Raw genomic sequence first — 24823 nt, 5'->3', positions numbered from 1 at the left:
AACAAATAACGAAGTAGAGAATCCTCAAAAAAAAAAAAAAAAAAAAGTGATTGTACAAGTTTCTTTTTGTTGACTGCCTCTTCAGTCTGGACAGTACAATGGAGGGGAATGTTTTAAATAAAAACTCAACATTTAAAATATAATAAAAATATTTCTTTTTCTCAGTTGACTATGGTAAATAGCTAATGCCTGTGCTTGACTCTGTTCTAGTTTACCATGAGCAAGACTCAGAATAGCACCAAATACGATGAAATATTTCATAAGAGCTTTGGAGTGAAATCATAATCATCCCAGAGTCAGAAATTATCTTGATGTGTTTTTCGTAATGACAGTATTGATAATACTGTAAAGCCCCGTGATAACACAGCGTGCTAAAGTTTAAAGGTCTGAGTTTGAATACCAGCTCTGTCGCATATTAACTTTGTGACTCTGGGCAGGGCTCTATGAGCTACAGCTTCCTCGTTGTAAAGGAAAGGTGATCACAGAGACCTCAGAGTGGTGGTAAGGATTAAGTTACAGCACAGAAGGAGGCTTCAATAAGTGTTTGTTACAGAAAATCCTAAATCTCTTATCTTTTATTCTAATGGTTTTCTATTTCTTTTCTTTTACCCAGATCAGAAAGATAATTTTACATTTTCTTTCAACTTTTTTGAGACTCAGTATTTTCTGATAATGAGAAGCTAGTAGATATATTAAAAGATTTTTTTTTCTTTTTTGGTAATAGTTTAGATCATAAAAAAATAATATAATAAGACAAATTCTCTCAGCATTGGGCTGGGAATCAGGAGGAGAAGGAAGAAGGAAAGGGAAAGAGAGAGTCCTTAGATCCATAGTGGAAACATGACCCAGTACCCCTTGATTGAGCACCCATGACAAGGTCTCTGTGATAGGGAAGCCCCAGCTAAGGGATCCTGCCTCAGTGAACAAGAATGCTCCAGGGCTGCACTGCGAGCCCCTGGGACAGAGCCCTAGTGCTGGCTCTCTGATCATCTCAACTTGGCTGCAGGTTGGTTGTGACTGAAAGGAGACCAGCGTGAATTGACCAGGAGGGGAACATAAAGACAGAACTTTATTTCAGTCAGTCACAGAGGGATAAAACAGCATTCTTCTCTATTTAAATTCTACCCCATCTTCTCGTCCTTCCACGCAGGGCTGCTGACAGAGGTTATTGGGTCTATCGTGCCAACTGTGGAGATTCTGCCGGTAAATTGACCTCACCCTGAGGTGCTGGCTCTGCCCCTGCCTCTTGAGGTCGGCCCTTGTACTCGCAGGACTTTACGTGAGTCTGTAAGTATAGTAAAACTCTGTTAATCTGAGGTTATCGTTCAAAGAAAGGAAGGGGAAGCCACTAATTGACAAGATGAGACCTTTTCCTGAGATCATTGGTTCTTTATTTGCAAGTACAGATACTATTTTGAATGAAATAAAAACTCAGTGGCTCAAATGCATCCAATAAGTTGAAGAAACAGTGATGGGCATCCACAGGTGAGTGTGGGTGTATAAAGCCCTATTTCCCTAGGCAAAAGCACAGCAGGGGCTGTGAAAGACATGCCTCCCTCACATTACCAGTAAATTAAAGATAATCATATTATTCTTTCCTGCAAAAGTCCATATACTTCAATGTTATAGCAAAAGAAAATGCAACTATAAAGGCTAGAAAGAATTTCTCATAAAATTTCTGAACAAAATTTGCATCACATCTCATGATATTCCCTTATCAATTATTAAAAAAAGATTTCCTCAAGCAGGCCAGCCTTTGTATTACTTCTGCTTTCCATCCTTATTATTAAACTCAGAGCTATTGAACAGTAAGGATTACTCAGTCTAATGCTGGCAACATACAAACAAACAGAAAACTCCTATTTGAAAGCCCTATTGCAAAGCGCAGTTAATGAGTAAACAGAAATTACTGACTTAACAAGAAACACTCTCACCCAGAAAGAGAATTATCAGAATAGCTTTGTCACATGGGAGTAACTGTTTGAGATTACTAGCCCATTTTGGAAACAGAAAGTCAATTCATTTATTTTCTCTGTCCTCCCTTTGGCCAATCTGTCTTTCTCTCTTGTTCCTCTTTGACCTCTGGAGGTTTTTATTATTTTTTTCCCTCCATTAAGAAGTTCGACATTCAGTCTCTTAACTTCCCTTATTGCCACATAAGGACCAGATGTTACAGTTTATTCAAAATGTCAGGAATCTTTGTATGAAAATTGACGTTGTACATTTGAGGGTACACATTCATTATCAGAAAAGCAACTGAAGTAGGCCACAAGTATATTAGTTTGTCCATTTTCTGTGCTAGTTAAGAAAACCTGGGAGGAAACCTCAGAAAGGAGTTAGAATTCTGCACACAGTTTTATGTCATCCATAGAGATTGACGGTGTTCCCATGGGGAGTCTTACCATTTATTTCTCTCTAGGCTGTTCTGAATGTTCATGGTTTTTGTTGTATTATATGAGGATCTTTGGACAATGGGGACAGGGGTTGATGAGATGTTAAAGAAATACCCCTGGCTGCCTAAATTAAAGAAGAGCATCAACAAGATCAAAATCATGAGACTCTTTCATTTCCACAGTTGGATTCACTCCATTAACTGGCTTCCAGGGGCGACTAGGACATTTGGGGGAGGTTGTTTCTGGAAAATCTGAAATCAATTTAAATGCAAGGCTATTTGGCTCTGTCTGGATGTCAGGGATCCAGTCATCATCACTCTCTGTGTGAGGTGGTAGTGTATTAGGCATCACAGTTGCAATGAGATCTGAGTCCTGAAAGTCAGGAAAGGTAATGGCTACACCTGGCTGGGCTAGGGAAGAGAGTGTTGTCTCTTCTGTCTTCTCTTGCGTCTGTGCAGAGGATGTAGTGCTATCTTCATAAGAACTTGCCAAATAGGGTGTCCTCCAATCATAATGCTTTCCATTGTTTTTTCCTTTGTTTTTATGTTTTCCGTGGCCATGACCATGCTTATGTCCATGGCCAAGATCATGTTGCTTTTGATGTCCATGGCCAAGATCATGTTGCTTTTGATGTCCATGGCCAAGACCATGACTTCCATGGTGCCCATGACCTTGGTCATGCTTACGTTTATGGCCAAGGCCAAGGCCATGTAATTTTATTTGCTTTCCATGGTCCCAGCCATGCCCATGAGTGGGTCCTTGTTCTTTTCCTGAATCCCGCTCTTCATCTTGTACAGGTGACATGGCAGAGTGGGGTAGACTTACAGTTGTGCTTCCTTCAGTTTTCATCACTTGAACTGATCGGAAAGGTGAAAAACCCGGAGGCCTTTTCATGAGTGAGGTCTAAACAGGAAATATTAAGATGAATGCATAACTGTGAAAACCACACTATCAAAAAAGAAAGAAGGGATGGGGGCCTGACAATGCTATCTCAGTTTACAATGGGGAATGTCTTCGCCAGATTTTAAGTGCTATATACATTAATATCCCATAAAGGATGAAAATGAATAATTTTTCCTCTTTTGATTGATTTAATAACTTAGAGATATTGATTCTTGTTCCTAATAATACTCTAAAATAGAGAGTTTTTAATCAGGAAAAACTGGATGGTTAACTACATAATCTCTAGGGTACTCTCTAAGCCTATGATTCCATAAGCCATGGCACATTATTTATTAATTGATACTATTTCTATGAGCATATTACTGCTTTTTATCCAAAAAGACCTTAACTGGTTTTAAGAATGGAATATATAAGCAGCATATATCTACAATCACTCTTCTGAATTGAAACACAGGATATATATGTTCACAAGCTTGAAACACAGCCTTTGTATAATGTTTGTATTAGACTATATACATACCTACATATGGCAAAAACCTAAATGCAGAATAAAGGGAGCAGAGGCAACTTGCATTGAAGCTATGGATTTGTGGGTTATTTCTACCTACACACTTACTACCTGTGAGAAAGTGGTGGTTGGAGGCAGTGTTTGGTGATTCAAAGAGCGTGGTCTTTGAGGTCAAACAAGCCAGAGCCTACTAGTTATCAGTATGATGGTGAACAGAGTAGGCTCTGATTTGACCTAGATTTGTATCTGAGCACCACTAGCTTCACTTCCCTTGTGTGTAAAATAGGAATAATAAAATCACCTGCCTCGTAGAGTTGTCAGGAGAAAAATATGTGTCAATGTCAAGTCCTCAGTACAGTGTCTAAGATGGAGGAAGCACTTGATAAAGTTATTATCTACTTTAGGACTTTAGCATCTTTGTAATTTTTAGTATCTCAATCTTGAAAGTAGGGGAAGTACTACTTACCTCCCAGGGTTCTTTTAAGAAGTAAAAAAATGATGCAACCTAACGTTTCTCAAACTTGCATATGGGTATGACTTTCCTGGGGACTGTGTTAAAATATAGCTTTTGATTCAGGAAATGCAGAGTGGGGTGTGCGACCTGCATTTTTCCTAAGCTCCTTGGATGTGCTTCCCTAAGAGAACCTGTGAATTCACGGGACACTGGCCGTGTCAGAGAAGTGATTAAGGGGACAGCTGCTCTCCCTTTCTAGCCATAAGAAGAGAGATCAGCATAGAAATGTGAGTGTTCTCCCCATTTAAAACAGATAGTCCTCCAATTCATGTAAATAGTGGTTCATTTTCAACCTTCAAATATTTTCAGAATGAGCATAGTTAACCCAAAGCAACTGCGATTAGAATCATACCTGTCCAAGTGATTGACAGTTGACAGTAGGGTAAACTTTTTCCTCCCAAGGCACCACATAGACATTAGCATCACAGTGTAGAATTTGCTATCCATGAAAATCGAAGCCAAAGAGAAAACAGTGTTATTCATGGGATACATAAATAAGCATAAAACATCATACAGATTTCCAGGGAATCAATAAGACAGCTGCATTATACTCACACCATGTATATTGATCTCACAACTCTTGGTCAGCTCTTCATTACTTCCCTTAGAACATGTGGTTTCCCTTGCTATGAACACAATAGAATACTTCAATCCAGCTACCACCTGGAAAATGAATTAGCACAAAATAGGAGCCTAATTAATGTTGTGTAATAAATCATACATTTTTATCACAAGGGCTTTTAGGGGAGAATCTTGACATTTTAATTATGTACTGAACAAATGAGAGTTACCCTCAAAAAGTATAAATATTTGACAACAAAACTTTGTATGCACATTAAAATATTTGGCAATCGGGCTTATTTCCTTTTTTAAATGGGAAAAGAGAACCATGCTATCATTTTTCTTTTTCTATGTTCCTGAGTTTTATTGTTCAGCAACTGCAAGATTCACCAGCAACTCAAAGGCTCAAGTCATAATATGTAGAATCTAGGACAAGTAGGAAGAAAACTTAAATATTTCCTTTAAACACACCTTTTTGTTCTACCAAAGCTTGAATCAGAGAAAAGCCTCTTGATGAAAGTGAAAGAGGAGAGTGAAAAAGTTGGCTTAAAGCTCAACATTCAGAAAACTAAGATCATGGCATCTGGTCCCATCACTTCATGGAAAATAGATGGGGAAACAGTGGAAACAGTGTCAGACTTTATTTTTGGGGGCTCCAAAATCACTGCAGATGGTGACTGCAGCCATGATATTAAAAGACGCTTACTCCTTGGAAGGAAAGTTATGACCAACCTAGATAGCATATAAAAAGCAGAGACATTACTTTGCCAACAAAGGTCCGTCTAGTCAAGGCTATGGTTTTTCCTGTGGTCATGTATGGATGTGAGAGTTGAACTGTGAAGAAGGCTGAGCGCCGAAGAATTGATGCTTTTGAACTGTGGTGTTGGAGAAGACTCTTGAGAGTCCCTTGGACTGCAAGGAGATCCAACCAGTCCATTCTAAAGGAGATCAGCCCTGGGTGTTCTTTGGAAGGAATGATGCTAAAGCTGAAACTCCAGTACTTTGGCCACCTCATGCGAAGAGTTGACTCATTGGAAAAGACCCTGATGCTGGGAGGGATTGGGGGCAGGAGGAGAAGGGGATGACAGAGGATGAGATGGCTGGATGGCATCACCAACTTGATGGATGTGAGTCTGAGTGAACTCCAGGAGTTGGTGATGGACAGGGAGGCCTGGCGTGCTGCGATTCATGGGGTCGCAAAGAGTCGGACATGACTGAGCGACTGAACTGAACTGAACTGAACTGCTATAGAAATTATGTAGATTAAATTATGTGATTAGGAAAGTTCTTTGGATTTCTAGCTTGCTTCTCTGAGGGATTTTTTTTAAATATTAAGAAACTATTTTAAGCTCTAGCAAGTTTTAATCATTATATAATACTGTCTTCTGTTAATATTTGTGGCCCAATTTTTTTTCTTTTTGGTCTAGAATACATGTACTTTATTTACTTAAAAAGTAAAAGTCATTGTGTGGTTTTTTTCCAATACACTGACTTCAACAGAATCTCAAGCACAGTTTTTTTTAAAAAAGCTTACAGCCTTTACAGACTTGAAAAATATACTTTTTAAAATGTTTTAAAATTATATATATAAATTTAAAAGGTAGTTAACGTGGCTCAATTTTCAGGCTAAGTTATTCAGCATTTCATTCTAGGATTTAAATGTGTGTGTGCGTAATATTATATAGTTATCAAAAAGAATATATTATACATACCTGTTTCCTGGAAGGCTGACCATTATTGAAAAAATAAAGTTACGGAGTGATAGTATAATTCCATAACATAAGTCTTCCCTTTTTCTTTGTGTTTTTTGAAAAGCATGGAGGAATTGAAATGGGAGGAGGATGAGGAGAGCAGAGAACAGGAAGAGCTAAACTACTCCTCTACCTTTTCTGGCATCATTTTCTAGGTAAGCACAGTAAAATTTATAAGACAAATTTGATAACTTGTAAAACTCCAGACCTATATAAGCTGGGCAGGGAAGTCCAAAAAGTGTTTTCGAGTGTATACATTGGTGATCATGAATTTTGTTGCTTAATTTGAGAGTATACTTTAATCCAGTTTTCTGACATTGTTGTTGTTATTTAGTCACTCAGTTGTGTCCAGTTCTATTGAAACCCCATGGACTGTAGCCCACCAGGCTCCTCTGTCCATGGGATTTCCCAGGCAAGAATATTAGGGTGGGTTACCATTTCCTTCTCCAGAGGATCTTCCTGACCCAGGGATTGAACCCCAGTCTCCTGCACTGCAGGTGGACTCTTTACCTCTGAGCCACAGTTGATTAATATGATGTTGCCTAGGAAAGTTGACAATATATGACAAAAATCACAGCTGTTGGCTTAATTCTATTCAGGGTCCAGAGGGGAGGAATAAAGTAGCTCTAGTCATGGCAACCCACTCCAGTGTTCTTGCCTAGAGGATCCCAGGGACGGAGGAGCCTGGTGGGCTGCTGTCTATGGGGTCGCACAGAGTCGGACATGACTGAAGCGACTTAGCAGCAGCAGTAATATCTTGTGTTCAAGAACCTCAAAATCGCATCTATATTGCTGTTCTTATCAGAAGTCTTCCCTGCTTAAGTCTATCTTGTCCAAGTTTTGTTTTTAAAGTATAGAATACTACTTAGTAACGTAAGTTCCAAATGCCTAAGACATTTAAACTAAATAAGCTAGAAAGGTATAAAAAACATTAATCAGTTCTTAGGATGATGAGGCTTTTCATAGGTGAAAAGCAGAGGAAAGAACCTAAAGGAAGGAGGAAAATGTCAAAATTTGACTACACAAAAATGAAAACTGATTCTCAAATGTCACAGTGAATAAGGTAAAAAGGTAAACTGGGAAAAATATGATGTAGGGTCAGTATTCTTATACACAGAAAGCCCAACACTAAAGAAATGAACCAAGGACATAACCAGCTCTTTTGGAGAAGTTAAAAAGATCATTACTCCTGAACAAGTTGGGCTTCATTAATAACCAAGGATATGCACATTTAAAAAACTATACAACATCATGTTTAACCTTGCATCTTGTCAAGGATAAAAAACAGAGATGACACCTGGTCAGGTGGGGGAAACATGGAATCTCAGTCACTGCTGGTAGTATTCGAATAGGTCGAGTCAAGACCATCAGCCAGTGTCTTACATCCACATGGTGTGAATGTAAATTGACATAATTGCAAATCATTTGATGATCTGTCAATTTGCACCATAAATCTTAGACATCTACATATTCCTTGACCTTTCTAGGACTTTTTGTCAAAGGAAAATTCCTGAATGTGCACCCATAGATCCTTGAAGTGTTTTTATCTGAGCAGAGGCAGGGAAGAACATTGACAGCAGCCATGAGGATAGGGCAAAATGAACGGTATATGACAGAAATCACAACCATTCACATGAGAAAACAAAGGATTTAAGAAATGTTTGGTATCTGAAATATGAAACTAACCTGGAATGGACATGTACCCAAATAGGACTAAACACGCAAAGCCAAGGCAAGACTAAAATTGTAAAACAAATTAGCTATTTGGCAAATGGGTCACTAAGAGACTGGCTATTGCAAATTCATTATGGTAAGCTGATTTCCAATAAATCAGCTGCTTCCACTAGGGCTGCCTTGAGTGACCAAATTGCCCCCTTTAAATGCAAAAATAAGTAAAGAGTCACCTCTTAAAAGTAAATTTGAAATTCTCACAATATTCCAGATTAATTTAGCAAGTAAAGGGATGTAGCTTGTTCTATTGTGGTTTTCCTTGTACCCTTAGCATAAACACATCCATTCTAGTATGTTGACTAATTTACAGAAAGAACTGGGACTACCAAGAGGACTAGATACACACACTTGAGAATGAATGATTCTCTCCTGACAGCAACTCTTTGACGTGGATTATGTGGTGGAGTACTGGACTGTTCCTGCATCAGTAAGAATAAGGGAATTTTACAGAAAAACAGAGCGAGAAGAAAAGCTGACAAAGACAAGAGCAGCATGAATTAGTACTCCTTTCAAGTAAGCCTAACATGGGTTATGTACTAGTGAAATCAGGGAGAGGATATGACATCCAGAAATAAGTGTCTGAGTAGGAGAGAAATCATAGTGTCAGTTTTGATTTATTTTAATATGGTTTGTTCAGGTCTTCCTCCCCCCCAGCATATAAAACTAATACAGGAAATAAGGAAGATTACAATAAACAGCCCACTGTGACACCACCTAAAAGCTATGAATAATCTGAGACATTTATTTTCAGTACTTTTCCCTGTACTTTTTAATAACATGATCAAGAACAGAATGTTTATTCAATTTTATGGCCTCTTTTTGCATAGTATAATACAAGCATTTTCTACATCAAGAACTCCTCACAAAGATGGTTTAAAATTGCTGCTTAATACTCCATTGTAAGGATATGCTAGACACAATTTGATCATTTCTATATTATTGATCATTTTGAGAGTTTACCATTTTATTTTTTGGTTTTATAGTTAAAGCTGCAATGAATATTATTGTATTTAAAGACTTTTCTATTTTATAGTTCTAGAAATTCAATTACTGAGCCAGAATTATGAACTTTTAAAGTGAGATTTTCTTTGTAGACTATAAAGATCATGTTTTTTGTATGTTAATCACTTAGTCCTGTCTGACTTTTTGCCACCCCATGGACTGTAGCCCACCAGGTTCCTTTGTCCATGGAATTCTCCAGGCAAGAATACTAGAGTGGGTTGCCATTCCCTTCTCCAGGGGATTTTCCCAACCCAGGGATTGAACCTAGGTCTCTAGCATTGCAGGCAGATCACGGAAGCCTATAAAAATCATGTTTGTTTGCAATAAGAGTTTTTTCCCTTTGGTCATGTTGCATGGCTTCTGGGATCTTAGTTCCCTGACCAGGGTTTGAACCATGCTCTCAGTAGTGACAGTGTAAAGTCCTAACCACTAGACTGCCAGGAAATTCCCAGTTTGGCTCCTTTTTGATGACTTTTCTTTAGCTTGTATTTAGGGAAGCCAGTTTTGAGGTTCCATAATAGCAATCTGTCCATAAATACATTGGTCATATGTTGTTGGAGTTTGAAGGGATTTGGGCTTTTTTGATCCAGCCACAAAGGTTTCATGAGTCTGAATAACTGCCCAGGGTCACCCAGGATGTGAGTGGCAGATGCTGTTGCAGAGCTAGGCCCTCTGACCTCCAAACAAGGATACTCCTTCACCTCTACTGACAGGCATGGAAGGAGAGATGAATTCCTAGAAGGGACACTTGTAGAGGGGAAGGCACCCCAGGCAGGGAAAAAATGAGATGGAGATGAGCATGCAAAGAAAGTCTGGGCAATGGCTGGCTGATGTGGCTGAGCCCAAGGCACTGAGTGATGTTATAATGAGAGATGGATCTAGAAAGGCAGAGGGTAAGTCTTGTTTTTCCTAGCTCTCAATTTTCTTAATTATACAAGTTCCTAGTACTTATATGGCACTTTAGATTTTGAGAAGTGATTGACATATGTTATTTTTTTGACCCTTCCTATAGTCCTTTATGGGCTTCCCTTGTAGCTCAGTCAGTAAAGAATCTGCCTGCAGTGCAGGAGACCCGGGTTCAATCCCTGGGTTGGGAAGATCCCCTGGAGAAGGAAATGGCAACCCACTCCAATATCCTTGCCTGGAAAATCTCATGGACAGAGGAGCCTGGAGGGCTGCAGTCCATGGGGTCGCAAAGAGTCAGGCATGACTGAGCAACTAACACTTACTATAGTCCTTTATGGCTAGAAAACGGAGACAGTGCTTTAAATGACTTGTCCAAGACCACACATCAAGCATGCTGTGAAGTTGGGACTTGAAATTCAAGTCTACCAAATCCCATTTGTGAGGTATACTGTTTCCCAATCCAGAGCCAAGATCAGTGGCAAAATTAGTAAACAATCTGCAATAGACTATCACTATAATTTACAGACCTGTACTGTTGCTTTTTTCACAGTGTCAATCTTGAAATAGAAGGCTCCATCATGCTCTGCATTAAGCTTTGCGATGGAATGGCTCAGAGGCTCCTCCAGGTCTGGGCTGTCAACAGGTATAGGTTTGGGGCAGCCGGCACAAAGCCTGGTGGGTGGTTGTACAAAATCCTTCACTGAAAGAGGCAGATTTCATGTCAGTGTGTGCCCTGAAGTAGCAATCTAGCCTAGTACCTTTTCCACATGTGATCCAGCATCCTCCGACAGAGGACCATGTGGCAGCCCAAGGCCCAGCAGTGGAGGTTGTCTGTCAGACCTCCAACTGACTCTCTCTTCTCTTTTCCTCTTCTAAAAGCCAAGTGTGTTTAGGGAAACTTTCAATCAGAAGGTGACTCAATCAATATGCTGCTCTTTTCTAAAGTTTTTGCATTTTTAATGGAAACTGTAAAAAGCAATGCTTAACGTAAAGGAATGATTTTCTTGCGGGAAAAATTTAAATCCTATGATTCTGGTGAGCAGGAAACTTCAGTAATGCTTCATATTGTGCAATGTACACAACTATTTTCCAAGTATGAGAAAAGCCAACCCTTGGTATAAGAATATTCAAGATGAGTCCAGATGTTCAAGCTAAATTTATTTAGAAAAGACAGAGGAACCAGAGATCAAATTGCCAACATCTGTTGGATCATCAAAAAAGCAAGAGAGTTCCAGAAAAACATCCATTTCTGCTTTATTGACTGTGCCAAAGCCTTTGACTGTGGATCACAACCAACTGTGGAAGATTCCTCAAGAGCTGGGAATACCAGACCACTTGACCTGCCTCCTGAGAAATCTGTGTGCAGGTCAAGCCGCGAACAGTTAGAAGTTGACATGGAACAACAGACTGGTTCCAAATCAGGAAAGGAGTACATCAAAGCTGTATGTTGTCACCCTGCTTATTTAACTTATATGCAGAGTACATCATAGAAATGCTGGGCTGGATGAAGCACAAACTGGAATCAAGATTGCCGGGAAAAATATCAATAACCTCAGATATGCAGATGACACCACCCTTATGGCAGAAAGCAAAGAAGAACTAAAGAACCTCTTGATGAAAGTGAAAGAGGAGAGTGAAAAAGTTGGCTTAAAACTCAACATTTAGAAAACTAAGATCATGGCATCCAGTCCCATCATTTCATAGCAAACAGATGGGGAAAAAGTGGAAACAGTGACTGACTTTATTTTGGGGGGCTCCAAAATCACTGCAGATGGTGACAGCAGCCATGAAATTAAAAGACGCTTGCTCCTTGGAAGAAAAGTTACAGCCAACCTAGACAACATATTAAAAAGCAGAGACATTATTTTGCCAACAAAGGTTCATCTAGTCAATGCTATGGTTTTTCCAGTGGTCATGTATGGATGTGAGAGTTGGACTGTGAAGAAGGCTGAGTGCCAAAGAATTGATGCTTTTAAAGTGTGGTGTTGGAGAAGACTCTTGAGAGTCCCTTGAACTGCAAGGAGATCCAACCAGTCCATCCTAAAGGAGATCAGTCCTGGGTGTTCATTGGAAGGACTGATGCTGAGGCTGAAATGCCAATACTTTGACCACCTCATGCTAAGAGTTGACTCATTGGAAAAAACCCTGATGCTGGGAAAGATTGAGGGTGGGAGGAGAAGGGGATGACGGAGGAGGAGATGATTGGATGGCATCACTGACACTATGGACATGAATAAGTCCACAAGGTTACTCTTGAGTAAGCTCTGGGAGTTGGTGATGGACAGGGAAGCCTGGCATGCTGCAGTTCATGGGGTCGCAGAGCATCCGACACGACTGAGCTGACTGGTATAAGAAATACTAACTTGACCTTAAATATGCACTATCACCCTTTCCCCATATTATAACATGCAAAGGAAAAAAAACTATAATTGAAAGGATCTTATTCTGAGTAGTTAAAAATGAGATACAGCTTCCCCAGTTCACAATATCTAATGCAGAGACAGCTGGTATACAAGAAAGACCAGCTGACGTAATCAAAGGGCAGCTTTGCCCAAAACACGTAAGTTTTTCCTTCCGTCACTGTATTCTCTTTGGCCACTTGCTGAGCAGTCTCAGGTGTACTTGCTGTAGCACAGCAGGGCAGGGATGGGACCCAGTGTTCCTAGTAAGGTCTGTGGGTCATGTAGACTTTATCATGGGAACCAAAGCACAATGGGTATGGAAAGACCTAGCCAGGTGTCTGGGACCAGCATGAACACCAACACGCATTATCCCTTACCTGGATAAAGGTCACATTTCTGCGAGAAGGAAGAAATTCTTAGCTTGACATCTACATGTGCTTTATCTGTACATTCACCAGTATCCTGTTTTTTAAAAAGCATATAAGAGCATAAATTAAAAATGTTTTTAAGAATCTTTAAATGACTAGTAAAATTAAAATTAGGATGTTGACTCTGCAAATTATTGTATAGAGAAAAACAAAGCAAAACATAGTCTATATGCAAAAGACAAAAAAAAGAAACAATGAAAAAGTAGCACCACCACCAACAAATACACACACAAACACACAGAGACATGAAATAAGATGACAAGAATAGCTAATGTAGAAATAGTAGCTATACAAGTGAGTGGGTAACATTTTCTTTTAGCAAGACAGAGGCTTTTAGATTAAGTTAAAACCAAAGTCAAGGTACTTCATCTTCAAGAATAATAGCATATAATAAAAAACATAATGAAAGATTAAACATAATGGCAAGGGACTTTCTGTGGTGGTCTAGTTGTTAAGTCCCCATGCTTCCACTCCAGGAGGCATGGGTTTGATTCCTGGTTGGGGAACTAAGATCCTACAGGCTGGGTAGCACAACCAAAAAATTCAAAAAATTTTAATGGAGTAAAATAAACATCAAGGATAAGCAAAGCCATATGAAGCAAGGGTTAAGTCACTCAGTCATGTCTGACTCTTTGTGATCCCATGGACGGTAGCCTGCCAGACTCCTCTGTCCATGGGATTCTCCAGGCAAGAATACTGGAGTGGGTTGCCATTTCCTACTCCAGGGGATATTCCTGACCCAGGGATGGAATCTGTGTCTCTTGTGTCTCCTGCATTGGTAGGCAGATTCTTTATCAACTGCATCACCACCCAAAACACAGAAATAGCTTTATTCTAAAAGATATTTGGTGAGGTATTAATTATAATAAAAACAGAAACAACATATTTTGTTGCTTTTGAACCTAGGACCAAAAATAGGAAAGTAATTTAAAAAGCAATCTATGGTATCTTCACTAGGATATTAAAAGTTATTTAAAAAGAAGTTTATCAAGAGTTTTAAAGACATAGAAAAAAATGTAGCATATAAAGTAATTATAACTAATAAAACACACACATAAAAGCAGTCAACATTGGCCATATTCCCCACCAAAAAAGATAAGACGGAAATACACTCAGATAACTTTGAGTGTTTGGATATATGATGTAACATTGTTTTTTTCCTTTGTTTTCTTATTATCTTGAAGATGCCTATAAATGTATATTTCCAACAAAAGAACACACATGAATATAATACATGTCATGTTTTTAGAGATACAGGAAATACCACATTTACAATACCTGCATTTTGGTTGGGGACAAGTATACTGGAGGTAACTCAAAAGTTCTCAGTATCACCAGCATCTTTGGTCTACCCGAGAAACTTTTGATCATCTGACCCCAGACCAATGAAATCAGAAGGTCTGGGGGAATGGTTTGGGAATAGGTGTTTTTAAAGCTAGGCTAGTGATTCTAAGGTGTAACATGACTGAGAACTACTTAGGAAACTCCTTAAATCTTTGCTTTTCAAATTTTAATGTGCAGATGAATTGCCTGAGAATCTTGTTTCTGATAATATGGAGATTCTCATTCAGTAGATGTAGGTGGACTTAAGATTCTACTTTTCTAAGAAGCTCCTTGGTGTTGCTGATGCTGCTGGTCTATGCACCACACTTTGAATAGCAAGGCCTTATATCTTACCAATTGTGGGCAAAATAATTCATTTGCATTTTATGTTCTTTAATTAGTGTAATAACTCTGTGAGATAGATACTATTATTCTTCACGATTTATAGATGAAGAAGTGAAGGCTTAGGAAAATTATACCAAAATCTGACTGGCTTTGTTACCTCAACCAGCCTTTGCATTTCTGTGTTGCAAAGCAAAAACTTAACTAGGGCTTTTATGAACAGATGCAGCAAGATTAAAGCTAGATAACATTTAGGCCTATATAACCTCAATTTGAAGCTAAGCATAAAAAACAGAAGATGTTATAGATGCTTAAAAGGCCAGATTCAATTCAAACTGACAAAGTTACACAGTGATTAGAACCTATGATTTTAGAGGGTTTCTCTCTTCTCTCTCTTTTTTTTTTTTAACTATTTTTAAAAATTCTGGTAAAATATATATACAATTTGCCATCTTGATCATTTAAAAAATTATTTATTTACTTGTGGTTGTACTTGGGCCTGTGCTGCTGTATGGGCTCTTCTCAAGTTGCACCAAGCAGGGCTACTCTCTGGCTGCCGTCTGGGCTTCTCACTGCAGTGTCTTCTCTCGTTGTAGAGTACAGGCTTTAGGGTGCTTGGGCTTCAGTAGTTGCAACTCCCGGGCTCTAGAGCACAGGCTCAGTATTTGGGGTGCACCAGCCTAGCTGCTCTGCAGCATGTGGGGTATCCCCTGGTCAGGAATTGAACCCATGTCTCCTACATTAGCAGGCAGATGGCTTTACCACTGAGCCACCGGGAAGCTCCTTAACCATTTTTAAGTGTATAATTCAGGGACATTTTACAGAGTTGTGAAACCATCCCTATTATCTATTTCTAATAGTTCTCATCACCTAGAATGACTAGGCAAACAGACTCGCAGCCACCCTTGCTTAAAGCACAGCCTTCTGCTAAAGTGCATATACCCCTGGAAAGGACCTTATGCCTGCTCATCTTAACATGCATTAACTCCTGCCACCTTGAGATGCTCTCTTTTAACATAATTTTGGTTCAGTAATAAAATATCATCCTAGAAAGGATCATTAAAGGAGAGAGACTCAGGATGTATTTATTAAAGAGAAAAGTAGGGGAGGGAGGGTAAGAAAACAAGCAGAGACAGTTGGAAGTATTGTCCTGGGAAGAGTTCAGAAGCCTTGCAAGGCTGTTGAGCACACAGAAGGAAATAGAGATAGGAAAGCATGAAGACATGAAAAGACAAACTTGACTGTGGCATCGTTTTGTCTCAGGCTATCCCTGGATATATCTGTAGATGCTTATTGCCAGGTGTGTAGACTCTGACCCCTGGGTAAGCAGCTTGACAGGTGACGTGAGTTTCAGATTCTCAATGGGACAGGAAACAGAACTGTTGAATGTCATCTAAAATTTTAGTGACTGAGTCTTCCTGTACAGCTGAGTTTCCACACCTGTAAATACTGGACACAAAAGGCTAAGAACTTTATAATTAGATTTTTTGCCTACTTACACCACTTGAAAGGGACTTGCAGTCTGGAGTTAAGAATGAAAATTCCTCCTTGGAACAATTAGTTTGTGCAATTGAGTAATTAATTTCATAGTTCCATCCAGACACCACCTGAAACAATTTTGGGTTGAATATTTAAAGGTCAGTTTAAACATTATTCACAGTGTTAGAAGGAGCTTAGAATAATATCTGGCATTTGGTAAGTGCTCAAAAAATACAAACTATTGTTATTACTAGGCAAAAATCATTACCAAATTAATACTGAGCACTTTATGATGCTCACACCCTTCAACACAACACACACATACACACATACAGCTACACGTCTGAAAATGAAAAGCAATTTATAGATAGAGTTACTATATTTTCTTAAGTAAGACCTAGCAATATTTCCTCTGTGGGCAGCAGGAAAAAATAATCTGTTAAATTTTATAAAATATTAATAATGCTTTTCTAGATGGATAAAGAAAACTTGGGAGCTGGAATGGCTTTAACCAGTAGGTCCTTAGGCTCCCAGATGGCCATGCGGTAAGATTTCTCCTGCTTTATCTGAGGTGGGTCCCACCCTGATAGCTGGATATGAACAGAATGAGTAGAGCTTGCATCTTGCATGAAGGCAAGCTCCAGAAGGTCAACTAAAGGTCAATTTAAAAGCAAGGAATGCTACTGACCAAAGTGAGTCCTCCATAATTAGAGGCTGAAATTCAAAGGGCCCAGTCAACTGTCAGTAAGGGCTTCAATGGGAAAACCAGATTTATTAATACAAGTATTTGCTCTTCTCTCTGATGAAACCGAGACTATAATTTAGAGGGTACCCAGCAACTGTGCCAACCTTTTTAGGTACATTTTAATATTGGGGGTCATGTTTGCCTCATGATAGCTAGGTGATGATAGAGTCTTCTTAAAATCCTAAGGCCAGAATGACTTTTTTTTCACCAATGACTTTTCCGTTTCACAGCACAAGCAGAGCTGACCACCCATTCATTAAAAACAAATCTCCCAGGAAGGAAGTCTGATTAGCCTCCTTTCCCCTCTTTACACACTGCAGCATCCAAATCACTGTGCCTATGGAGAAAGCCTTTGTTCCCCCAAGCTGGTCATATGAGAACACGGAAGAGTTCCTCAGCACCACCTGTGGAATCATGTTGTCCTCTGGCCAAAGATTTATTTTAGGTAAAGAAATTCTAAACCTTAAAGGTCTAACACATTTTAGCAATACTATGGCAAAAGAAAAATTAAAGAACAGACCTGTTTTTGGGCTCTTTTTACTTCTTTCAGATCAAAGAGGTGGGAATGACTGGTGTTGTTGTTAAAATATTGGATGGCATATCTCAGAACAGGCTCCAAGTCGGGGCTCTTGGTAGATATGGGATGCACACAGCCAAGGCACTCATACTGGGCTGTCACCACGGGGCCCTCGGCTTGACAAAGAGTAGGCAAAACGGCAGCGTTAAGGAACGAAATCTACATTCACGTACATTGCCCTGAATAAGTCAGATAATTCATCAATAAAAAGCCTTGATAACAAACTTTCCAGTAAATCCTAGTAAGCACTAGAAAAAGAAAACACAAGACTGCTTTTGAGTCAGAAGGAAGGCCTACCATTCGCTTAGGAACATCTTGTATGCATTCTGTTGTGCATGGTTATTTAAAATTTATTTTAAAGTCACTTAAAATTACAGGAGTGATACATGAATCTATCCTCATAAAAATCAAAACATTACAGATGTATTTTAATTTACTTTGCAGTGTTAATGAAAGCCCCTTGAAGCTGGACTCAGGGTGTAATACATTCTATATCCTTTCTACTGAACAAACATGTATTTCACACCTGCTGTAACATGTCCTGTGCTGAGCCTGGCTGTGTGGATACATAAATTCATTAGTAATGTTCACTGCCATGAAGGAGTTGGACAAAGTCAAGGGGGAGAGACAGAACTGGAGATGGATGATTTCAATATAATTCAGCAAGAACTTGGAAAAGCAGGAGCCCAGAGTAAGCACAGGAAAGGCTTTTTGGAGGAAAAGACGCTGAGCTAACAAGGGTGAAGAGCAGTCAAGGTGAACCTCACAACCCGAGGTGTGAGGCCTGAGGAGAAGGGACAAATGGGTCTGGATGAAGCAGGATGAGGCAGGGACAGAGGTGTGGGACAAGGTGTACACACAGCTTATCAGTTTATAGCAGGAGACAGGGAAGGGTGATTTGAGGTCTGAGCAGTTGGTAGGGAAGCAGGGAAGCAGGAGCTTCCCTGGTAGCTCAGCTGGTAAAGAATCCTCCAGCAGTGCAGGAGACCTGGCTTCAATTCCTGGGTCGGGAAGATTCCCCAGGAGATGGCATAGGCTTTCCACTCCAGTGTTCTTGGGCTTCCCTAGTGGCTCGTGGCTCAGACGGTAAAGAATCTGCCTGCAATGCTGGAGACCTGGGTTCCACAAAGAGTTGGACACGATTGAGCACAGAACTCAGCAGTCAGTACAGAGACTTCTGTTGTGCAGCCTGATCTATGCTCTGTAGGCCTGGATTCCTATCTTCCTGGGTCACCCTCTCCTTTGACGACCCTGGTGTAAGCTATGGCGCCCTCTCCTGGAAGATGCACATACTCACAACTTTCTCCGCTCAGCTGGAGGCCTTTCCTAGACCTTCTGAAGTGAATTAAGAATGGAATGCAAGCCCTTGCTGCTGCTGCTGTTAAGTCGCTTCAGTCGTGTCCGACTCTGTGTGACTCCACAGACGGCAGCCCACCAGGCTCCCCCTTCCCTGGGATTCTCCAGGCAAGAATACTGGAGTGGGTTGCCATTTCCTTCTCTAGTGCATGAAAGTGAAAAATGAAAGAAGTCGCTCAGTCGTGTCCAACTCTTCACGACCCCATGGACTGCAGCCTACCAGGCATCTTGGCCCATGGGATTTTCCAGGCAAGAGTACTGGAGTGGGTTGCCATTGTCTTCTCCGATGCAAGCCCTTAGGGAGAAGGCAATGGCAACCCACTCCAGTGTTCTTGCCTGGAGAATCTCAGGGATGGGGGAGCCTGGCGGGCTACAGTACAAGCGGCCGCAAAGAACTGGACACAACTGAGCGACTTAGGACACTTTTCCTGTAAGAACGGGAAGCCACTGAACGAGTTTTAATAAAACAATGTAAAATGTTTAAAAGGAGAGAGTTTGTATTAGATTACCAGTGTTCATAACACTGGTAAGGTAATAACAGCCTTCACCCCCGATCAGTGACAGCACATGTGGCCAAAAGGGGAAGTAATGAAGGAGTCCTGGGTCCCTTGACCCTGGGGCTCTCACTATCCAAGGGTGTAAGATCCCTCAGTCAGCAGCTCAACACAACCCCCTTTGCAACTGTGGGTCAGCTTTCTTTCCATAAACGTGTCAGGAAAAATACTTACTGGGAAATATTCATAGCTTTACCCCTCCTTTCCTTGTAGAAGTTAGATTGAATCAGGGTAATGGGCAAAGTTAAAAAACCAGAGGGGATTACACGGGAAAGATGAGAGAAATTACTGATGTGAAAACAAAAAAAGGTGAACACAGGAGCTGAAAGGGGGAGATGGAGAAAGCCCAGAGGCTGGTTTGCTTGACCTCAAGGGCAGCTCCCAACTAGGGTAGGAGAAGAGATGGAGCAACCTTCTGAGGGTGAGAAGAGCAGAGAAAGATGCAAACTCAGTTTTTTTGGGTAACAGAATGATTTTTCCACCCTGTCCCAATTTCTAGAGAGACTTTTAAATTAAAATAAAGATTTAAAATTTTGAAATTCCAAAACATATCTGGCCAAAAATGTTTCAGATAAAGGATTGTGGACCTAGCAATAATTTCTGAAGGTGTGGCTGAGTATTTTTTCTCATGGTACATATGTGCTGTGCTCTGGATAATGTTAAAATCTGCTTACAATATAGAGTTCTTAAGCTGAATAATAAACAGCTATTCTCATCAGAAAATTTTAATGACTTGTGATTTCTGTTTTGGACTCTCTTTCTTTGAATGCAACTTCTTGCAAGAATGGGAACTCAAGGGATGTAGTTTTTGTGGGTATGCTATGCATGATTAAGGCTGAAATAGAAGAGTCACCACGACAGTGAGGTTCACCAGAGTGGCTGAAGATGCTGTTCTGGAGCTCGCTTGTAAGCAAAGGCCAGTTCCAGGATGGCTTTTGTGATTAACATCACCTAGCTGTGTCCATCCTTCTGTACCTGGCACGTCTGCCACAAGAGGAAAGGAGCTAACAGTGGTTATCTGTTGATAAGCTGCTCCATACTTAGAATCTAAAGAACTTTCATTTATGAAGGGTCTATTCCAACCACTCTGCTAATTACTAGCTGTGGGATCTTGGGCAAGATACTTGCCTGCTGTGGGCCTTAGTTTCTTCATTTGTGAACTGGGATATTACTATTTGACTCATAGAGTTGTGAGGATTAAATATGTTACTGCATATGAAGTGATTAGAACTGTGGCTGGTAATAAGCGCTCGATAAATGTTAATTGTTACTACTTTTATCTTGACTTCATTCATACATTATTATGATTACATCTTCAGATATATCATCTAGTTTCATCCTAAAGAATGGTACAGAGTGGGAATTATTGTTATCTCCTTTCACAGGTAAGGAAAAACGAAGAAAGTGAGAGCTTTGAAAGATTCCAGGCCGGATCTGACTCAAAACCTGTACTTTTCTCATGCTAGGACGCTACCCACAGTTGAGGCCTGTTCTGTCTTCTCATTCTTTCGTACACACCTAATACAACGCAGCTCCTGAGGAAGAGAATCCGGATAACACCAAGGGGATGATTGGCATGAGCCTGGGCCCACCTCAGGAGTCTGACGCGCCTCCCCTCCAGCGCCCCCACAAGGCTGCAAATGGTATCGCCACTGCCGCCCTCAGGTAAAAGTTTTTTGGCACCATACGAAAAGGTTCATTCCCCTAGGGCAGCTCCAGCAAACACATCAGCTACCTGGAGTGATCAGGCAGGTCTGGGTTGCCACGGAGAACTTCATATTCCCTCTCTTGGCCACGGTCGCTGTGCACTCTCCTGTGGCCTAGGGGGAAAAAAAAAGATTGAAAAAAAAAGATTTATCCTAATCTTTCAGATGAAATCCACTTAGTACTATTGCTAAATATGGTTTTCCTTTTTAAAATCTTGTCAAGATTTTTTTTTTTCCTAAGCTGAGTTTTGAGACACAAGAATAAGTATTTTTCAGCCAAATCATTATTTTTTAAAAGTCACCAATATTCATGAGATAGAGGAGAGGCACTCTAAATGATGAGATTTTAAAGTATGAATCTTTGTTCTGAGCCCTGGAGATATTTCCTTTCCATCAAGATGCACAGCATGGCTGTGAATCTGCCTGCTAAACTCTCCTCTTGATTAACCTCTCAATTCCAGTGTTCAAACTGCACCCAGGAAGCCAGGGTTTTGACATAGAAGAAATGGCTCCCTGGATTATGAGGAGATTGGCTTGGTTCCTGGCAGGCAGCTTCACAATCTCCCTCAATTATTATGGCCAAACCACCAGCTGTGCTGTGCCAGGGCAGGGTAGGCATTAGGTTAAGACCCTTTGTTATTAAAACAAAATCGTTTACATAATGTGTTTCATTTTTTCCTTCAACAAGCTCATGGAGTCAATTTGATCTCCCCTTGCAAGGGAGCACACTGGTTCCAAGTGATCAGCTGGTTGAAGGTAGAGCAGGATTCATACTCAGGATTGTTCAGTTGAAACAGCCACACTCTCCACTCACCAGCCCCAGATCTCAGCCAAGTATTGATCTGTTGCCTCTCTGGGGCCTGGCCCACATATCCCTGTTGGTCATTAGAGTCCCCTTCCTGTGGGAGGGCTTTCTCCGTGTTTAACTGCAGGCCTCTCTACGCCCCTTCCACCTATCTGAGAATACAGACATCAAGCATTTGGCTGTTCCACACAGCTGAGGGCGTATGTGCATCCTATAAAAGCAGCGGGCAATATTAATCATCTCCAGCACCGGTGGACAAGTCTGGCACACTTAGCAGAGAAAAATGGAGCCTCAGGAGCGGTCAACACACTCACAGCTTGTGCAGAGTCCTTGTAGTCACAGTCCTGCCAAGTTTTGTTACTTTGAAAAGGACAGTCGCCCTCCTTGATTTGGTACTTCAAGGAATAAAATGTGTCAGGATTATCCTGAAAAACAGCAACCATGGATAGATAGGTCTCATCTAACTGACCCAATAACACATCATTTGAGATCTGGTACAGTTATGAATATTTGACCTCTATTTGATTCAACTAAGGCAAAAACATTTATTAAAATATTGAAAAAATATTGAAAGTTTATAAATATTTGCTTGGAAGAAATTCATAATATACTATTTACAAATATACATATTTTTAAGTTACAACGTAGATCCATAGTATTAGCCTATTTTTGTAGAAACCAATTTATACATAAATATATGATTTTTAAAAGTCTGGAAAACTATGCAATGAAACTATTAAAATATGTGTCTTTCAGTGGTGGGAGTTCTCTTTCGCTTTTCTCTTTAAACAAACATTCCGGAATTATCTATTTTTTAAAACAAACATCTATCATTTTTACAATTAGAAAACAAACCATACACCTTTTTAAACTTTCCCAAAAAAGTAACAGTTATCTGGATGGTGAGATTAATTATGAATAATTTTAGTATTTTTGTTTGCATTGTTTTGCTTTCTATTTAGTCTAGCATGTCATGAAATAATAAATAAACCTTTTAAAGTTTAAAGGTGCTGAGTTAGACGAGCTTCCAGATGCAAAGTCTGGGACCTCAGAGAGGATGTTGCCCAGCTTTTCAGTTGGGAGGTGAGAGTAGGGAGGCCCCAGGTGGATGGCATATGGCTTAGGCAGCCTCCCCACCTTGGAAAGGCAGAGCCAGCCCAGGATTTCAGGTATCCTGACATACTGGAAAGTGCTCTCTCCACATCTCTGGGAGATGATGTCATTAGACAAAATAGACTCTGAGGTTGCTTCCAGGTTTCAGATTTTAATAAAACCTAGGTGATCATGGTGTAGGCAGTGTCCACATGGCAAAGTGAAGATGAACAGTGATTCTATGGACATTGTAGAATAAACTAGAATAAACCACATTTGCCATGGATGTCAACCAATAAAGACAACACCAATAACCTGTTGCTAGAGAACCCTAGGACTCACATGCATGCACAAGTTTGTGAAACAGAAAGACCGGATTTTCAGAAAACAACCACCAAAAAAAACCTCTATCCACTGGACTTTTTCCTTTCTCCTCATCATATCAAATAGCCGTTTGTTTTTTTTTTCTCCAGCAAACTAATCGATTGCTTAACTGTCACAGAAACACAGTGTTTTATAGTGAAATTCATTTAAATAAACTATTGAAAGATTTGTATTTCTTAAAGTCACACACACTGTCAGGCTTTGTCTCCATCCTGTGTGTGTCAATCAGTGATTAAAAAAAAAAATACTAAAAACCAGCTAGAACATGGCTGTTACCTTGATGCATTGAGCCATTGAGCCACATTGATTTCATGATAGATATTTTGTTCAACACAGCTGACTCCTGTTAGACAAACCTTCCTTTTCCCCAAGCATAACTGAGGTTTAGTTGACAAGTAAAAGTTGTATGTACATTGTGCAATGATTACCACAAACAAGCTAATTAACACACCCATCATTTCACATAGTTACCTTCATTTTTGTGGTGAGAACACTTAATCTTTGAACAAATTTCCAGTAAAGCTTTAATACCTAATCACTGCCCTGTGCATTTGATCCTCAGTACCTAGTCATCTTATAACTGGACATTTGTGCCCTTTGACTAGTGTTTCCCCATTTCTTCCACTGCCCAGTTCTGGCAATCACCATTCTACTTTTGGTGTCTGTGAGATGGAATTTTTAGATTCCACACAAGTGAGATTGTATATTTCTTAGATGTACTCCTCTAAGAATGGGCTTTCCTGCTGGCTCAATGGTAAAGAATCCAGGAGATGTGGGTTTGACCCCTGGGTCAGGAAGATTCCCCTAGAGAAGGAAATGGCAACCTACTCCAGGATTCTTTCCTGGGAAATTTCATGGACAGAGGAGACTCGCAGGCTACAGTCCATGGGATCGCAAAAGAGTCGGACATGACTTAGCAATTAAACAACCACAAAGCTTCCCTTTGATTGTCAGTTCTCTGGTGATTGGGATGCATGTGGGGGGGTGGGGTGGGGTTGGGGGTGAGTGGGACCTGGGCTCCAAGTGACAGCACAAATCCCAAGTGACCCCAAGGTTAAACACAGCTCACTCACCATTCTGGTGACCTCGGTTATGCGGTACAATACAAACTGGTTGCCACTCTTGTTTTCACTGTTGTATTTTGTCAGAGCAGCATCCACAGCTTTAAATACATCCTGGTCATTGCAGTCGATTTCTTGAGAGGACTCTTGGGTTAAACTTGGTAGCAGCCTGGAACAAAGGAAAAGGATGGTGATTAATTTCATGATTTAACAGTCTCCCTTTAGGAGTTTCACCAGGAATTGGGAGCCAGTTGGGAGCCAAGACACTGATGGTAACTAGCTTCAGCCTCTGTCTCCTCT

At 40.2% G+C, this 24823-nt stretch overlaps 1 protein-coding gene and 2 long non-coding RNA genes across 7 annotated transcripts; 2 read left to right on the top strand and 1 right to left on the bottom strand.

Moving 5' to 3' along the window:
• Nucleotides 1-1038: 1038 nt before the first annotated feature.
• KNG1 (kininogen 1) lies at nucleotides 1039-24823 on the bottom strand. 3 transcript variants are annotated; one of them, XM_086398261.1, is made up of 11 exons: nucleotides 24536-24823; nucleotides 22301-22411; nucleotides 21211-21295; nucleotides 17509-17681; nucleotides 16264-16371; nucleotides 13049-13133; nucleotides 10797-10969; nucleotides 4874-4981; nucleotides 4671-4757; nucleotides 3219-3296; nucleotides 1039-1285 (listed from the first exon to the last, which is right to left on the bottom strand). In XM_086398261.1, the coding sequence occupies exons 1-11, from the start codon at nucleotides 24725-24727 to the stop codon at nucleotides 1175-1177; spliced, it is 1311 nt and encodes a 436-aa protein (XP_086254387.1). In that variant the 5' UTR covers nucleotides 24728-24823; the 3' UTR covers nucleotides 1039-1174. The 3 variants fall into 3 exon arrangements, with proteins under 3 accessions (XP_086254387.1, XP_086254376.1, XP_086254398.1); XM_086398250.1 differs by lacking the exon at nucleotides 1039-1285 and having other exon boundaries at nucleotides 1369-3296; XM_086398272.1 differs by lacking the exons at nucleotides 1039-1285; nucleotides 3219-3296; nucleotides 4671-4757; nucleotides 4874-4981; nucleotides 10797-10969 and adding an exon at nucleotides 11502-12102.
• LOC147379703 (uncharacterized) lies at nucleotides 1151-9082 on the top strand. Of its 2 annotated transcripts, none has more exons than XR_015163110.1 (3): nucleotides 1151-1287; nucleotides 6695-6785; nucleotides 8738-9082. It is a non-coding gene; the product is annotated as an uncharacterized LOC147379703 (long non-coding RNA). The 2 variants fall into 2 exon arrangements; XR_015163107.1 differs by having other exon boundaries at nucleotides 8672-9074.
• On the top strand, nucleotides 16366-22741 carry LOC147379702 (uncharacterized). 2 transcript variants are annotated; one of them, XR_015163119.1, is made up of 3 exons: nucleotides 17307-17433; nucleotides 20942-21140; nucleotides 22114-22741. It is a non-coding gene; the product is annotated as an uncharacterized LOC147379702 (long non-coding RNA). The 2 variants fall into 2 exon arrangements; XR_015163113.1 differs by lacking the exon at nucleotides 22114-22741 and having other exon boundaries at nucleotides 16366-17433; nucleotides 20942-21146.

The sequence above is a fragment of the Bos grunniens genome, chromosome 1 (assembly GCF_055505025.1).
Source record: "Bos grunniens cultivar Pamir isolate PY7600 chromosome 1, Bosgru_T2T1.0, whole genome shotgun sequence".
NCBI lineage: Eukaryota > Metazoa > Chordata > Mammalia > Artiodactyla > Bovidae > Bos > Bos grunniens.
The sequence above is the reverse complement of the archived record's forward strand: the minus strand, read 5'-3'. Positions and strand labels throughout refer to the sequence as shown.